Genomic DNA, 18028 nt, shown 5'->3' on the forward strand with positions numbered 1-18028 from the left:
GCGGCCCTGTGTGTGTGTGTGTGTGTGTGTGTGTGTGTGTGTGTGTGTGTGTATATATGTCTACATATTTACCTGTATGTATATATTTCAGATGTGTGTATGTATATTTGCTTGTATGTCTAAATATATATCTTTATGTATGTACAGTATATACACTACCGTTCAAAAGTTTAGGGTCACTTAGAAATGTCCTTATCTTTGCAAGAAAAGCACAGTTTTTTTCAATGAAGATAACATTAAATTAATCAGAAATACACTCTATACATTGTTAATGTGCTAAATGACTATTCTAGCTGCAAACGTCTGTTTTTTAATGTAATATCTACAGTATGTTCCAGTATGTGCCTGTCTATATATGTGGTTAATTTTTGGTTTGTGTAGGGGACGGCAATAGAGAGTCCCACACAGGGCGCCATCCAACCTAAGGCCGGCCCTGCCTATCTTCACAGTTTGAGGATTCCCCCCCCCCCCCTATTGACTTCAATAGAGGAAAAACTGCTACTCTACTACCTGAGTGTGTGATAATAATCGCTCCACCCGCCTTGTTGTAAATCTGACTGATATAGTTACAGTATGATTTAGAGATTGAGCCAAATATGACTTTCTGTTTCAATATGTCTTTATTAAACAGTTGAGACATCAGAAAATATATGTGTATAACAGTTCAATGATTCAGAGTGCTCTGAACAGCAAACAACATTTTATGGGTTTGGGAATAATTTATAGTGAACACTTCTTGGATTTCTTTTTAACATTTGTTTTAAATGCATCATTTTAAGAGATCATGTTGTTTGAAATCATTATTTTAAGACATGTTAAAGGGCGTCTGTCATCAAAATAGTGTTTGTGTATGTTTTAGCATGAATTATGAACAATATGAAGGTTATTTTCAATATACAACCTACAATCATGAGCCTCCTGTATGTTTTCTGTAGCAATTTTGATTAAATTGGTTCTTTAGTTTGGGCAATCCCTTTTTGTGAGAAGGGTCTCCTGACAATAACCTGATCACAAAGTGTTCCACTGCTAGAACCACTAGCGATCATCTGTATTCTGCAGGAGAATCCAGCAGTAATTGTTACATTTCTGTACAGCTCCACCACAGGAGAAATGAAGCATTACACAGTTCCTATTAAAATTAGTGGGCTCTCTGTGTAATGAATGGACATGTTGAGTCCTCCAGTCGTAGAGACATTCTTTGTAGCTCTTGCTAAAAGAGAGGGACCCTATCCCATTTATTTTCAAACCAGACAACCCCCTTTAATACTCCAGCCCTGTTCAGCTCTCATAATACTTATTAAGTAGATTTATCTAAATACTGAAAATGGATTCTAAAATAATCTGAGCTGAGATACTGTGAATGTGATTGGTCAAAGACCTTACTCAAAAAGTCTACAAGCTCGACCCCAAAGACATGTTCAGTGATAAACCCCTGTAACTTGTTCCAATATAAAAAAAAACTTCCTAGAAAAATGGCACAACAGGACACAAAGAAAGAGACATGAGAATATGTTATAAGGTAAAAGGGAATCTAATTTATAGACGCTCTTTAATAGGCTGACAATAAAGAAAAAACTGTTTTATTATGAAACAAGAACCCTCTTTATTAAAAATAAAATAGTGTTACAGCAGAACACGGAGAAGTGTGTACATGCTCCATACATTCAAAACCAGTTGATATCTGCTCAGGTGAGTACAAGTTTTTCTGAAGGTCATTTATAAGCACTTAGTGTGTTATCGCCCCTCAGATACTATACAACATGGACGTGTCAGTCATCACTGCTCCCGTGGTTTGGGTGCAATTCACACTGCAAGAAAAAAAACCAGTCCAAATTAAAACATTGTAGTGATTGATCCACATTCTTACAATTCGTGCCGTATTATGGATAGTTGTGCTATCCTTACAATACATTCACATGACTCCAGAACTTATTGTGACCTCTGGTCACATCTTCTGGAAGGTTATATGAATAGCACAATGTGTGATTAGAACAGATCACCCTCTACGTGTATATTGAAGGAAATTGATCCCAGCATCCAGTGTGGCTAGGACTGAGGATTGTGAATTGTAAAGTGCTACAGATTATCCTGGAAATGTAAAAATAAATATGCAAAATGTAAAAATATCAGCATTTCCTTATATCCCACTTTACTGATGCCCCGGGGGTTAGTATTGCTCTGAGAATATTATTGAGGCAATGGGACAACCTGTCATTATTTCATGTTATCTTTATGCCAGTTGGAAGAACATTCAGCACTAGGGCACAGTATACAAAATCTCCACACAGCCAGGATAACCTGAATATAGATGACACTAGTCTGGCCCTTTTGCTCGGACGTGTAGACCTAGTCTAATAAAAACTACGAGACGTGCCTAGTAAAATACCCATGTACTGTATGTTGAGGTCATAGGAATCAGAGCTACATACCCTCGTACTGCAGAACCCATCATTGGTCTACGTTTGTTTCCATTTAGTGACAGCAAACAGAGGTCATTGAAAAACAAAGTGGCAGATTTACTAACACTTGGGTTTCATACGTTAGTTTTCGTTTTCTGCTCCGCTGGAGTAAGGCACGACATGCCTCTATAATAAATCTGTTGCATCTTTCTGCTGGCCAAGTGCCCCATCCTTCTCCCCCTCTCCACAATCGGAAATAAAAAATAAAAAAAGGCCTCACCGCTCCTCTTCCCTCCATAGCATAGCGGTCGGATCCCCACCTATCTAAACAGTTATCACCTATGTAGTGGATAAGTGATAAATGATTCTGGATGGCATACCCCTTTAAGTTTTATTTACATAAAGCTGGACAACTCATTTAATTGTACATATTTTGAAGGGTAATTTAGCTATAACTTATAATTAATACTTACCCCTCCCCTATATACCCATATTGTTTTAGATATTCTTTTACACAGGTGGCATGTTGACTATAGCTGTAATCTTTTTTGCTTATGTCTAAAGGTCTCTTTACACAAAATTGTCGCTGATTAGTATCGTTTCAGATTAAAGGGGTTATCCGGGCATGGAGCGGTTTTTCATACGAGTGACCAAACCACAGGATAGGTCATTAGTATATCGATGGGACCCCGCACCGATCAGCTGTTCCGGCTGCCTCTGGCATCGGAAGTTTTGCAGTGGTCGCCGGTGCCGAGAACAGTTGGCTCCGAACATTGCATAGTGGCATAGTGGCCGTGCTGCGGTACTGCAGCTCTGCTCCTATTCTCTTGAATAGGAGCAGAGTTGCAGTCCTGTGGATAGGTCTTCAATATGAAAAACCACCCAATACCTAGACAATCCCTTTAAGTAGAAAGATTACCCTCTAGAATGAAGATCAGGACGTTGTCTATCATTTGATTATTTATGCTTTATATTCTTGCTATATTTGCTACATTTTTTAAATAGATAAAATTGGTCACTTTAGTTTAAATCTTGCCGACAACCGCAATATGTAAATGCCCCTTTAATTTATGTCCCATTAGCTGCTTCTCTTACCAAACTGTTCAGTATTCATAACAATATACAAAGTAAACTGATCCCAAACAATTAATCTTCTAACAATGTGATGATTTAGATTAGAGATGTCAGTAAATAGGATTTAATTTTATTATCATCCAACCAGAAAGCCAGCGGCGCACATTAATAAGAGCAGCACTGAGGGCAGACACATTACCGCAGCACAATGAAGTGCCCATTCCATCACTACAGCAGCTGGCACGGCTATGTACTTCAATCTATTACTTTCAGTAAATGCTGCACAGCTTAGGGGAAAAACAAACTGTGGGAAAGCCATTATGTTTTTATGACTTGGTGAATGGCCTTGATGTCAGAAATGTTGCACTAACAACAAAACAAAGATTACAGCATCCTCCATCTTAAAACGCTAGTGATATATCAAGGATGTCACAATAAGTAGTGTGCGAAACATCTACGGTAACAAGATCTGGACATTGTCGCAGCATTATAGCCATAACTGCCAGACACTGCAGACTTAGTAGGGACAACAGATACTCCAGCAGGATATGTAGCAGATGGACAAATTTCGATTCTTTATTTCCAGTTTCTTAAATAGCGCCCACAAATCCCACAGCGCTGTACAGATAATGTCATCATTCACATCAGTCCCAATCTAACTCCCCTATATACGCACACATTAGGATTAGGGACAGTTTCATTGGTAGTCAATTAACCAATCTGTATGATTTTGGAGTGTGGAAGGAAACCAGAGAACCAAGAGGAAGCTCGCACAAAAACCAGGGAGAACATATAAACTCCATGAAAATGTTGCCCTTGGTTAGATTGAAACCGAGGACTCCAGAGCTTCAAGGCAACAATGCTAACCACTGTGTTGCCACAAAATCTATCACATTGACTATAAAATGTACTCTCTTATTGAGCATACTGTCCAACATTCAATTTCCCATTTGTTACATATCCCACAGGAAAACTGGATAACTGTTCGTGATTTAAAGTGACACTTTTTTTCTGTTAGACCCATAGACTTCAATAGAGAGACGCAAGCAAGTCATGAAAACGGGAGGGACGCCCAGGACTCAACTTTGGCAACTTCTTTCAATGCAACCTCTGTAAAGTTGTATAGGGACTGTGATTTAAAGGGAAGGTGTCACGGAAATTATTTTTTTATATGTTATTGCTTTTAGTATGTTATTAAAATAAATGTTATTTATTTGTGTTTTTGTGTCTTACTTTTTTCTTTTTTCTTTCTTTTACTTCTCTATGGGGGCTGTCATTTTTTTTTCATCTCTGTATGTGTCGATTAACGACACATACAGAGATGGAATACGGCACATACATCCCCATAGAGAATGCGAACGGGAGCCATTCCATTCACTATAGCGTACGCTGTCTGTGTGGGAACAGCGCATGCGCCGCCGCTCCCACACAGACCAAAAGGAAGGTCTTCGGCAGAGCGATATCCGGCACCATTTTCATGTGAACCGGAAGCCGCGGCCGGACAGTAAGATGACTACTTCCGGTCGCGGCTTCCGGCCATATGTTCAGACGCAAGGACTAGGCACGGAGGGAGCGGTGGAGGCGGCAGAAGCAGGTAAGTTATGTTTGTGTATGTGATGTGTGTGTATGTTCGTGTTAAACTGTGTGATTACCACTGTATCTAATCCTCCTACCCTGTGCATTCGCTCAAAAATGGCGGCACACAGTGTAGGAGGTTTGAACATTCAACCCCCTCCTTTCTCCTGGCACTAGCCAGGATAAAGGAGGGGGGATTGTGTGAGGACACTAGAGCGAGTGTGTCTTCTCCAATTTTGCAGCATAAAGCAATGAGGTTGCTTTACCACATGCCAATGCTGCAATTTTGGGAATTGCTTCCTCTAGTGACCAGCACATGGAAATGTTATAAATTTGAATCTAATTTATAATATTTCCTGACTTGTGAAAAAATTAAAAAAATTAGAACAATGTGTAATCACTAACTGTTTAACTAAAAAAAAAAAAAAAATTCTAGCGACACATTCCCTTTAAAGGGAACCTGTCAACGCCATTTTACCTATTGAACTTTATTTATCCCTCACTGACCGCTGCTATCAAAAGTTCATTGCCGTTGTCCCCTCCCCTAAACTCTTCCTCTGACTGTAAATAACGGTCTGCAAAAATGTTGCGCCTTTTAACGTAATAATCCCTTTGTGCGCACACACCAGAAGAGGACCTCAATGCACAAGCACGGGATTTTGTGTGCTGGGGGAAGGCAAGGAGCTGTCAATCATAAGTAAGGAGGCGGGGTTAACTCAGAAAGACTTGAGGAATGAAGATTTGACTCTTTTCAAACGAAGATTTGACTCTTTTCAAATGAAGATTTGACTCTTTTATGCTCATTAGCATACGGTGTGGGAACACTAAAAAACTAAATACTAAAGCTACAGAACCGACTAAGAGGATAATTATAGGTTATATAGAAATGATTTTTCACCCACTACCACCTGGTATTGCTAGTTTAATAGGTGAAATGCTTGTGACAGGCTCCCTTTAACAGCTATTTTCAATTCAAGCTACAAATATTCTTTTGGCTCGAGGTCTGGATTGTGATTTTACCACTGCAGGACATTACTATTGGTGTTTTAAATCATTCCTGGGATTTAAGTTTGGGGTCATTGTCTTGCTGGAAGATTAATCCTCAACCCAGTCACAGTTCTCTTGTAGTCTGCAGCTTTTTTTCCAGTATGATTTGCCTGAATTTTTTGGCATTCATCCGCCCTTTATTTTCCTATGGAGAAGCACCCCCACAGAATGAAGCTGCCGCCACCACCAACACCACAACGCGCTTTATTGTGGAAATAATTAGCTTTTTGGGGTGTTTATCTTTGCACTCTCTTTTATAAACCTGCATCCAAATAAGTATCTACAGAACACTCACAGTCTAAGGCTGGGTTCACACAACCTATTTTCAGATGTAAACGAGGCGTATTATGCCTCGTTTTACGTCTGAAAATAGGGCTACAATACGTCGGCAAACATTTGCCCATTCATTTGAATGGGTTTGCCGACGTACTGTGCAGACAACCTGTAATTTACGCGTCGTCGTTTGACAGCTGTCAAACGACGACGCGTAAATGGACTGCCTCGGCAAAGAAGTGCAGGGCACTTCTTTGCCACGTAATTTGAGCTGTTCTTCATTGAACTCAATGAAGAGCAGCTCAAGATTTACGAGCGTCACAGACGCCTCGCATAATACGAGGAGGAGCATTTACGTGTGAAACGAGGCAGCTGTAAACAGTCTGTCTTTTCACACGTAAATGCCTCTCATCGTGTGAACATACCCTTACATGTCCGCTACATTTTTAGTATGGCTTTAATGTACTTACCACATTGGGAAGGTATTTCTATAGGAACAAAGTTTCTGTTGCATAAATGGACATATGCAGCTGCCAAGTTGCAGATGGGCTTAATCTCATGTGAATCGCAAATATCTTCAACACACATTCTGTAAAATGGAGCAGGTTGTACCTGAAGACCAATATTGAAAATAAAAGATGTAAGTTGCTGCAAGTTTAAGGTAACAAAAAAAATAAAAGGGTTGTCTCATCATGGAATTTGCGGCAAGCCATGTATTGACCCTGTAGCGGCCACTACAGAGGAAATGTAGTATTACATGGCAGCCATTTTAATTAATAGCCGTCTATTGATGGGCCAGATCTGCAAGAGCTCATAGAGGGAGTTCCTGAGCAGGCAATCTCCCTCTATGATGTTCATATGTCTTAATAGGGCATATGGACCTGGGTTTTCCTGATGTGACAAGCCTGTTAGGACCAGACTCGGTATTAAATTATATGGTAACCTTTAGAAAGAACTGAAGTTTGTTGCTTTCCCTTCCAATCTGTGAGATGCTGGGGAGAAATAACCCCACACAGGATAATATTTGCAGTGATATATAAGAATATTATCCTTGGTGATAACCAGATTTTCCACATAATCTCACTATGAGTCACCTATAGCACACGGGTCCTCACCCCCACTGCACATTAATCTCCCACTTCTTTGCCTCCTGTAGGCCGGAACCCCTTCTCCTACATTTCATCTAACTATAGTATCTTCATTGCTTTTTCCCCCAATTCCATTACTGATTTATTTCCATGAACTGAAATGTGGAAACTCCTCATAACTGATTTCCCCGCTCAGTACCCTCTGTCTACAAAGTTGGTAACCTTAGCAAATTACTAATTTCTTTATGTCTCCGCATCATTAGTCGGGTATTGTCAAAAAGACCAAAAGTATTCACTGGCTCACCTCAAGTCTGGTACTGGATTAGTATCAGATAAGTATTATGATAAAGTCAGTGTGATTCATCCCTATGAGTACTTGATGCGCATACATTTATCATGGTGTGGGACTGATAGTACAGATGTAGTAAAGCTGAGTTTGCCTTTGTAAAACCACAGATAACATATCATGAGCAACATAGGACAACAGTCAAAGCTGATGCATTATCTTGAATCATTAAATGGACTCTGTCACCAGTTCATCAATTCCCTATCTCCTAACTAGTCTAATAGGCGCTATGATGCTGATAACTACGGTGTGATTTGTTTTAAAAAAACGTTTATTAATTGCACAGTTATGAGAATTTTTCTAAATATGTAAATTAGCCTTTATTAGACAAGTGGAAGGCAACCGCAGCGATTCTCCTGAGGTGGAGCTTCCTCACAGCCTCTGACACTGTCCTATCAGCATGAAGCTGCTTCACACAGTATGAGAGACTGAGGCTGGGGGGGGGGGGGGCGGGGATCACTTCAAATAGAACAGCAGGTGGCATATGAAAGAGGAGATTCTAATCTTTTATATGACACCAGGATTGCAGTTCTAGCTATGACACAACTGGAGATATCGCCAGCTGACTACACAGTCAGGATTGGAAGCTGTATACTATAAGATCACACTGTGATGCTGGGCAGGGAAGGGGAAGAAGTTGTATGCTATATGATCAGGCTGTGTTGCTGGGCAGGGAAGGGGGAGAAGCTGTATGCTGATTGGATAGCGTCATACAGAAAACATTACACCGCCCAGAGTGAAAAGAAAGAGTCACCTCCTATTTTGCCATTAGAGCCACATTATCATATGTAGGAAAATGCTCATAACTTTGCAAATAATAAACTTTTTTTTTTTTTAAGCAAATCTCACTGTAGTTATCAGCAGCAAAGTGCCTATTAGATTAGTAAGGAGATAGGGCATTAATAAACTAGTCACAGATCCCCTTTAACAAGACAGCCTTAAAGCATTAAATGTCAAATTCAGCCCGGCTACTGTGAATCTGTAGGAGTGTTCATGTGTTGTCAATGGGTAAAGGGGATTAAGCCGTGCCAGACAGCTCTGGGAGGGCTATCTACTGTGAGAACAAAAGATCAGGCATGTTGAATTCCAACATGTTTGAACCTTCTTTCCCCGACATCTGCCGACGGGGGACAGTCGAACACCTCCATGCACATTAGATGGTCAGTCTGTACAGATGCAATCGGTGGATTCAGCCGACGTACATCTAATGTGTATCGGCACCTTAACCCTTTCTAGTCACACACGTCTGAGCCTTTTTGTAATCATAAGCAATGCTCTATTAGAGATACACTCATATATAAAATATAAAAACATGAAAACATTTTTTGTTAAATGCTGAAGTAATGATTCCAGTGTTTTTCTTACAACTTTGAAGCAGTTCCTGAGCACAGACTGCCCCCCTTGGAAGAGGGCTTTACATAACTTCTGATGGGGCGCAGTAGTACAGGCTTTCACCCTCTTTCTTCCAGAACTACACTGACTGTCAACCTAGGTAAAAAATGAAATAGTAAATATATGTTCATATGTTGTCAGGTTTCTATAATCAGCTATTATTACTGATATTGGTTAATTACTTGAACCTGTCACAGTGAAATAAACATTCACCACTCAATCGGAGGGGGCAACTTGGTCACATCGTAACTTATTCCAAAATAATGCCTTTGGTTCCATATGAATTAATATTGATTCAGTCACACAAAAGTAGTTATTCTACTTATTTGGTATATGTACAGAATAATAAAATATTCTTATTTTTTTTTTCTTCTGAAATTGCCCAGAAATCTCAGTTTGTAAGGGTATAGACAGCCTGAGACAGGCTAAAACAATAAGTACTAATACTACTTATAGCTTATTTTATGAGATTAGGTAATGTAGTCCCACACTAAACATCTGTGTTTCAAATATTGTATTAAAAAAACACAAAAATAAATAAATTGATAACTACCTGCCATTTTAGTGAAAAGTCGTGTGTGCTGTTTGCACGAGTATGGTCTGGAAGCAGCAGGTCATTTCCAGCTTCATTGTCATTAGTTCCAAAAAGTCCAGCAGAAACTCCTAGAATTTAAATAAAAATATAAAAGGAAAGTCAAGTTACCGCCACACATTATTAAAACTTTTTAGAAATACTTTAAAAAGGACCTTTCAGCTCTCCCGATAGTCTGTTTAGTATATATATATATATATTTATTTGTATTTCCTGTGGAATAACGAGGCTGGAACATCTTTTCTTAGAACTCTGTACTGTGCCATTCCTCTATTATTCTTACTGGAAATGTATGAATAAATTGTCAAGACTTACCATTCTTCTTGTCAAAGGGATGTGTCACTACATATTTTGACACGGTCAGCACTGATTGGACAGTGTAAAGACACCTCCCAACTAGGAACACCCGGTTGTCAATTTAGTCATACATTTCCAGCAAGAATAAAATAAGAAGTCAGACATTTCAAAAGAGCTAAAAATGTCCTCTTTACACATTATGCTGTGCTAATGTTTCCAGTAAAACCACGGACACTGCGACGTAAACCCGATGGAATCCATTAAGTCAATGGGTTTGGTCGGCCGTTGGTGCCGTCTGTGGTGCAACTGAACCGGCGCTTCAGGTTGTTACCTTGTTCTGCTCCCCTGATGGGGCAGAAATACAGAATGGTGAGCACAGGTGTGACCGGAAGCCAGTTTCTCTATGTAAGTCTATGAGACTCAGAATGTGAAACTGGCTTCCGATCCACACATAAGACTCAAGGTGAATCGGCCAGCTAGAATAGAGATCACGTGACCGCATGGGGGAGCCGAACGGAGCCTGTGTTCAAAACTAGACACTCAGTGAGCAAATAAATTGCATATACATGTACAAGATGCCCATTACAAATGGGCAAAGCAATACAAAATTTAATGGGAGTACTGCTTTAAAGGGTTGTTCAGTCCCTAAAAATTTAATAGCTGATGGGTCGGGGTTCAACTCCCGGGACCCTTGCCGATAATCTTTTTTGAAGGTGGTGCAGCGCTCATACGAGCGGTGCTTCCCCTTTATTTCTACTTGCTCACTGTGAATAATCAACACAGATATAGTGGCGATTCTCAGGTATTGCAGCCTTTTCTCCCATTCACTTCAATATAAGAAAAGGCTACAATACCTGTGATTCGCCGTTACATCCGTGTTGACGATTCTCAGTGTGCAAGTAGAAGTTAAAGTTAAGCATAGCTTGCACAAGTGCTGCACCACCTTCAAAACAGCTGATTGGCAGGGTTCCCGGGAGTCAGACCCAGACCCATCAGCTATTGATGGCCTTTCCGCAGGAGGGCTGGACAACCCCTTTAAGATCTGATATTTCACCTTGCTAAACTGCTGAAGAATCATGTCAACTGCTAGCGGTCCTGAATGTGTGACAATATGGCAGCTTTCAAGCATGCCAGATCATAATTTTACTTGGCTTTGTTTGCTGAACTACAACTCTATGCATGTTTAATGATCTAATGTATAAATGGATATTTAACGGCACCCCGTATCCCGAATGGATTCAATTTGCCATATTTGAAAAATACCATGATGCCATCCTTCCAGGGTAATACTGCAGACGTCATAGTTATTGTCACATTGTACAGTTATTCCATCTTGATTCGACACCTCTATTTTAGTAGCGTCTTTCTTTATTGATATTCCATATTTGAATGTAGGAAGATCGAGGATCTGGCAATTTTCTTCTATCTATGGAGAAATATTAAAAACAATAAAGAACGTTATAAGTGCAAAATTTGCCAAAAATATAATTTTTATGAATATAGCCAAATAGCCGTATGGAGATTTATAGTTTTACCTTTAGTCCAGGATAGATGTCAATGGCAACTTGATTCATTTCTATGTGTAATGATCTCTGGCCACCAGTACCTTGGTTTAGTACTACGGTAAACGTATTGTGCAGAAAATCCTTAGCCAACAGGAGGCTACATTTTGAAGACAAGTCAATAAGGTTTCCATCAAAGGTCACAATGTGCTTGTTTCCAATCAAAACAGCGTGATCTAGTGGCAAAAGGGACAGATGCAATAGTATAAAACTACATAGAGAAGACAAACTGATCACAGGATTTACTTTTTTCTAAAGTCCGTGATCATTCTGATGTTGACTACATGTTGTCAGTTTCTGACGACTAATTGGACATCTCAAACTCATGATAATAATTTCTGTCAGACGTATTTCTTTAGTGTACATGGTGTCACCCTTTCAGGGAGAAGAAAACATTTGTGAAGCCTATCAACTGATGAGATAGCGGAGGATAGTGGAGTTGTGCCTTATCCTACAGGTTTGTTCTTACATTTTTGTGAATTCATTGTTGCATAGTTTAACTAAAGTTGAGCAAGTCACAAGGCAATCACGTTAAATGTATATCTTCCCCAAGTTTTGTACTTCTTAAGATGGCTATAGGCACTGGCTATTTGTAGGTGGATCCAGCCAATTATGCTGGAATCTGCTGACGATATCATATCATTCGCAGGCCAATCTAACATCTAAAGCTGGTAAAAGATAAGATTTGCCCACATTGACCAAAATATTCGTTACTATGGGGATTCTGGTAATTAAATGGACATATCATAAAAGATATTAACAACAATGGGAATTATATTTAATGTTGACCATCATTCCTAGTGTTGTAAATATCACACGGACTCATGTTTTTCAATGGGGCCATTCACACGGACGTTGTTTCAACAGATCGTGTGAAGGGTCGGTTGAAAAATAGAACCTGTCTTATATCTTCTGTTTTCACGGACCCCTCCATAGGCTCAAGTCTATGGGGATCCGTTAAAACGGGACCTGCACGGGGGCACCTCAGATAGGAAAAACTTCATGTTTGTCACATCTGAGTTTCCCCACGCTCGTGTGAATCTAGCCTTAGGGTTAGAAATAATCATAGCATTTAAAGACGATTTATTGGTTCTGAGAAAATGATAAAAAGTGACAGATTAAATTATAAGAGTTTTCTGAACTATATGTCATCAGCAGGACAATGGATTTCCTACAGTAGTAGGAACCCAAATGATGCAGAGTATTTTCACTATTGATTTTGTGGACGAATCCGTCTCTACGCATTGCAAAAGGGGAAATCCATGATTAAAAAATCTGCAGGATATCCTCAATTCCATTTGAATTTCACTTCATGTGGATGGAGGTTTCTAAAATCCACATGTATTGTACTGTAAATGTGAACCAAATCTGCAGGGTGTGAATTAACCCTTACAGAACACAGTTTTTACTTTCATTTCAGCCGAGTGAGGTCCAAATCTCTTGAAATTCTCTTCATCTCTGAGAAATACCAACCAAGTGAAGCCTAATGCTCAGATCTGATCTGCAGTAGGTGTCAGCAACTCAATTCACCTATTTCACAATTTTGTCGATTTGCTATAGTCTATAGAATACAATGGAAGAATCGATTCCACTATTTTTCTCATAAATTTGCCAAAAGGGAATCTCAAACCTGAATTAATTCCCTAATGCTTCGTAATGGGCAGCAAAATGAAAACTGGGTGAAAAATGTCCTCACCTCTAGCCTGGAGCTTGAACTTTTTTTCCCATATGGGATATTGCTATTAATATGCCATATAATATGATTTTCCTCTGCATTATGCAGCCCAAGTACATGAGGAGTGTATAGCTGTTAGTAATGGGTTAATCTGCTAGAGGAGGAGACAGCTGCTTGTAATAGGTTAATCTGGGTCTCTCAATACAGAGCCACCAGCAGCCACACACTGAGGAGAAAGCTGTGACAGGATTTACCTCTGCTGCTTCTTTTACCCTCCTCTTCCCGCATAATACATAGGAATCCATCTTACATTCCTTGTAATATAAGAACATTCAGCATGACGTAAGATAGCAGCAATGTTGTTTCCTGTACACACGCTGCACACTCAAAGCCTTCCCCTCACAGTGGACTCTTTCAGCTTAGATGCAGAAAGTCTCATAGAGAAGTTAAAATCTCCTGAAACTGCTCACTACTAGCCTCCATTTCTTAAAGGGGCAGAGGTTTTATAATTTAATTAGAGAAGAAATTAAAAAATTTCCTAATTATGCATATTTGAGAAATGTTTCAATAAGTAGCGACCAAGAACAAGTCCAATATTAATTCCATCCAATGGAAAATGTGTCTATCATAAATAATTGTTGTTGATGGTCAGAGCAATTCTAATTTTCATTATTCCTATGGTTATGGTAGGTTATGAGGTTAAGCTAGCCTACATAGACCAATTCAATACCCTGATCCTATCCGACACATCCCAACGTGTTCAATGTGATTTTTCCAACATGTGTTATGAACATGGTTTTCCCATCAATATTACCAGACCTGATTATACTACTCATTGTAAACTAAGTTAATAATAGTGTTAGTGGTAGTTCTTAGCGGAGAAAGAGTTGGTGAATTCATCCAAAAAATGTAACTTTACTATAGAATAACCACATTACAAATATTGCCATTTTATATGTGGAACTCTGCAAATAACGGCTGGTTGCATTTCACCTACACTCAAATGGACTTTCCATCATCCTTCGTTTGAATCGGTAGTACTCCGCTACCGGATTTACACTGTAGAGCTCTTTTAGTGGTTTCATGAGCTTCTCCTCAATGATGTAGTGCGTGACATTTGCAAGGTCTGTTAAGTGGTATTCCATTGGAAGCACAGGAAAACTCAGTGTGACAGAGCAGTTACTGCAAAGTACAAGAAAGAGACAAATGAATTGCTTGGTAGTAGTTAAAATGCCAGCAAGCAAAACACATCAGAACAATAACCTTCGATTCGGGTAATGCAAGTGAATGCTAATTCTTGTCAGTCTACAATTATGTGGAAGTGTTTTCCTCTTTTCTTGGAAAGACCAACAATGACTGATGTAGTGTTTATATCTACGGAGAACCTGGCAATACATTCAAATGTATTTTAGACGTTTCCGGTTACTAAAACAGTTGTTTATGTGAAAGTAATTCAAGAGAAGGCTTGAAACATTCTGGGAAACATTGTTTAATGTTAGACCATAATTCAGAGGAGTGCCGCTATGTATGCGATAAGACATAACAAGGTGTCACAACAAGAACAGGTCTAAGTAAGAATCCGGCCATGGGTGTCAAGGCATCGGCCTGTGAAATATTCTATAGAAGCAGATTGAGGAAGAAAGACAAGTGCAAGATCAAATCCGCATGATGTTATATGAAAATAGACATTTTTTGGAAATCAGATATAAACAAGTAAGAGGAAGCAGATGATTCTGTAAACTTCGTACACATAAATAAACTAACTTGTGAAGACAGCGTATGACCGCTGTAACATGGCAATGTCCTCTATCTATACATTGTAATGCATTTGTAAATTTTTTCTATATAATAATATCGTATAATATACAGAGGAGATGAGGCCACATGGAAACAATATTCTGGTTTTCGTTCATGCCATTCTTGTTTGCTGCCCACCCCAGTCCATCACATTTGGGATGATTGCTGTAATGCCTGTGGAGGAGCGGTGGACTGGGATTGATCTTGGTCTTGGCCCAAGCCATATGCAAAATACGTGAGGAAAAATTTAGGTTGAGATTTCATCTCAATATGACCATGAAGAGTAAATTATTTCACAACAAAACAAATCCTAAAAATTTGCACTAAGAAGGGACTAATTATTTCAGATAAAATAATTACTCATCTAAACACAGTCCACAAAGGTGCCAATCGTTGTACCTGGAGTAACGAAACAGTCCGGTCAGAGGTTTCCGAATCCTGCTCACTGCCCTGGAAAGCTTGTTCTCTGTCCACTTCAGTATCTGATGGATTCCCTAATTTCAAATTAAAGCAGAATAATACTTGAATTCTATGGAAATAAATTTTATCCATTGTACTAATCAAGCTCATTATTTCCAAATTACTTTGCAAAACACTTCAGTAGGTAAATGTAGTTCATGTCATCATAAAAAATAAAGGCAGCCATCACAGCAATTTGTAATGTAACACACTCATTATTGTCATACAAAAGATGGTGGGCAGGAGGGGGTTGTTCATTAATATATCACATGCAGGATAAATTTAGAAAACTAACTTGTCCATACATTAAAGTTGAACATTCCTAAATATCATTTACATATGTAGATAAGGATTTTGAACAGTAAAGCTGGTAATAGGGCAAATAAAGTTCAAATGGGTTCTGGATCCAGAATTCACATGTAGAATAGTTTCCAATGGTATGTGGCGCATTTAAGAGAATTACTATGTGTTACACACTTTCTGAACACACACATTTCAGACTTGATATTGTTGTTATACCCACCAAATCGACACAAGCCTTCATGCCGTGTAGAATGTGTCTAATAGGTTCCATTAACCATTCATCTTTAACAATACTTGGGAGATATGCACTGATTTGGTGAAGGCTAGTCTCCGTCTTTTCCTTCCAAACATCATCCAATGGTTTTAAGGTGGCGTCGTAATAAGCATCTTTTAATGTAGAAAGAGGCTCTAAAATGACACAGTATAATATTATGATGGGCACTGTTTTATGCAATAGTACGTTATCACTTTAGCAGATGTATTTAGAAAAAAATACCTCACTTCATAGGCTACATAGGTTAGGCTGTACCAAATTCATAATGACAAGATATAAAAATAAGGGATGAAGTGACCAAAATACAAAGAAAATCTAATGGCTTGCATTAAAATGAGCTACGGTAAAAATCTTTTTAAGGACCTGTTCACATCAGCGTTGCCCTTTCCATTGAAGGGTTCTGTCGAAGGTTTCCGTCAACGGAAAGGCAAACGGAAGCCTTAGCTTCCGTTTGCATCACCATTGATCTCAATGGTGCCAGAAACGTTGCTAATAGTTTCGTTTGTCACCGTTGTGCCAGGGTTCCTTTGTTCTTGACGGAATCGATAGTGCAGTCGACTGCGCTATTGATTCCGTCAAAACAACAGAACCCTGGCACAACGGTGACTAACAGAAACCTTAGCTTCCGTTTGCATCACCATTGATCTCAATGGTGACGGACACTTTGCTAATGGTTTCCGTTTGCCTTCCCATTGAGGGATTCCCCTGACGGAAACCTCAGACGGAACCCCTCAACGGAAAGACAATGCTGATGTGAATAACAAACATATACCTCAAGTGATATTCCTGCAGTGAAGACTACAGTAGGTGAATGCCTGCAGTTTTTAATGCCCTTCCCATGGCATACTGACTGTTTGGGCATTCAGACATATCATGAGGGCGCAAAATTGGTAGAGGCCCCAGTTGCTGCTGGCAAGATAGTACACAACAAGTTAGAGATTAAGTGAGAGGCCTCTACTTAATCTTTAACTGTTGGTGGTTTGCGTGCCCCAATTGGTCATGCCGAACCTCACGGTCTATTAAGCCCTTGAGGACCCATTTTGGTCTTGAGGGCATGAGCATTTTATTAATTTTGTCTCTTTGCATTCAAGCTTTCATAAAGTCTTTATTTTATGGTTTATGTGGCTGTAAAAACCCTTGTTTTTTGCGGGATTAATTGTAATTTATTTACGTGAGATTTTTTGGTACAAATGCATTAGCGTTTAGTTTATATAAATTTTTATTTTGCAAAAATGCCAAATAAAAGCAATTCTGATGGTGTTTTTATATTTTTTTTATGCCATACACTTATTATCAGAAATGATGTTATATTTATTGCACAGTCTTGAGGGTACCAAATATGTCTATCATTTTATGCCCTAGGATTTATGTTTAATACAGTTTGTTATCAAAAAATTTGTGCTAATTTTTCTGTTTAACTGATTTTTTTTAACAACTTATTTTTTGAAAATGTATTTAACTTTTGTTTTTAATACCACAGGGGGAATTCTTTAATGTAGATTTTTTTAAAAAATAATGTACTGGCATAAGTATTCCCTAACATGTTCAGATAGCCCTGGGCTCCTTTAATCAATCCTGGGCTGGGCTGGACCAGGTACAAGGTACTGGCCCAGATCACGTCACAAGGATTCCCTGTAACACAATCGAAGAGGGAGGTCCCTGCCTTAAACTCTACCTTTGTTCACATCGATCAGCATTGGGGTTAAACGGGTGAGATCAGGGGTTTCTATGACATCCGGAGAAAGAGCGGGCATGTGGTTACATGTAAAAGCTGTTGCCCAGCGCCTGAGTAGCAGGATTGTGTTCCCCAGGGCGGTTGGCAGCGTCGGTCGAGGAGGGCACGGCCGCCGTCCCGTTTCAGCCCGGATGACACTC

At 39.3% G+C, this 18028-nt stretch overlaps 1 protein-coding gene across 1 annotated transcript in view; it reads right to left on the minus strand.

Moving 5' to 3' along the window:
- Positions 1–1512: 1512 nt before the first annotated feature.
- Positions 1513–18028, minus strand: part of LOC142655659 (uncharacterized) — a 235042-nt gene continuing 218526 nt past the window's right edge. The window contains exons 50-58 of the mRNA XM_075830110.1: positions 16100–16287; positions 15517–15611; positions 14318–14502; positions 11619–11821; positions 11347–11509; positions 9748–9857; positions 9168–9290; positions 6839–6980; positions 1513–1808 (exon numbers count right to left, since the gene is read on the minus strand). Of these exons, the coding sequence (XP_075686225.1) occupies positions 1804–1808; positions 6839–6980; positions 9168–9290; positions 9748–9857; positions 11347–11509; positions 11619–11821; positions 14318–14502; positions 15517–15611; positions 16100–16287 (1214 nt within the window). The 3' untranslated portion in view covers positions 1513–1803. The remainder of the gene's footprint in view (positions 1809–6838; positions 6981–9167; positions 9291–9747; positions 9858–11346; positions 11510–11618; positions 11822–14317; positions 14503–15516; positions 15612–16099; positions 16288–18028) is intronic.

The sequence above is a fragment of the Rhinoderma darwinii genome, chromosome 6 (genome assembly GCF_050947455.1).
Source record: "Rhinoderma darwinii isolate aRhiDar2 chromosome 6, aRhiDar2.hap1, whole genome shotgun sequence".
NCBI lineage: Eukaryota > Metazoa > Chordata > Amphibia > Anura > Rhinodermatidae > Rhinoderma > Rhinoderma darwinii.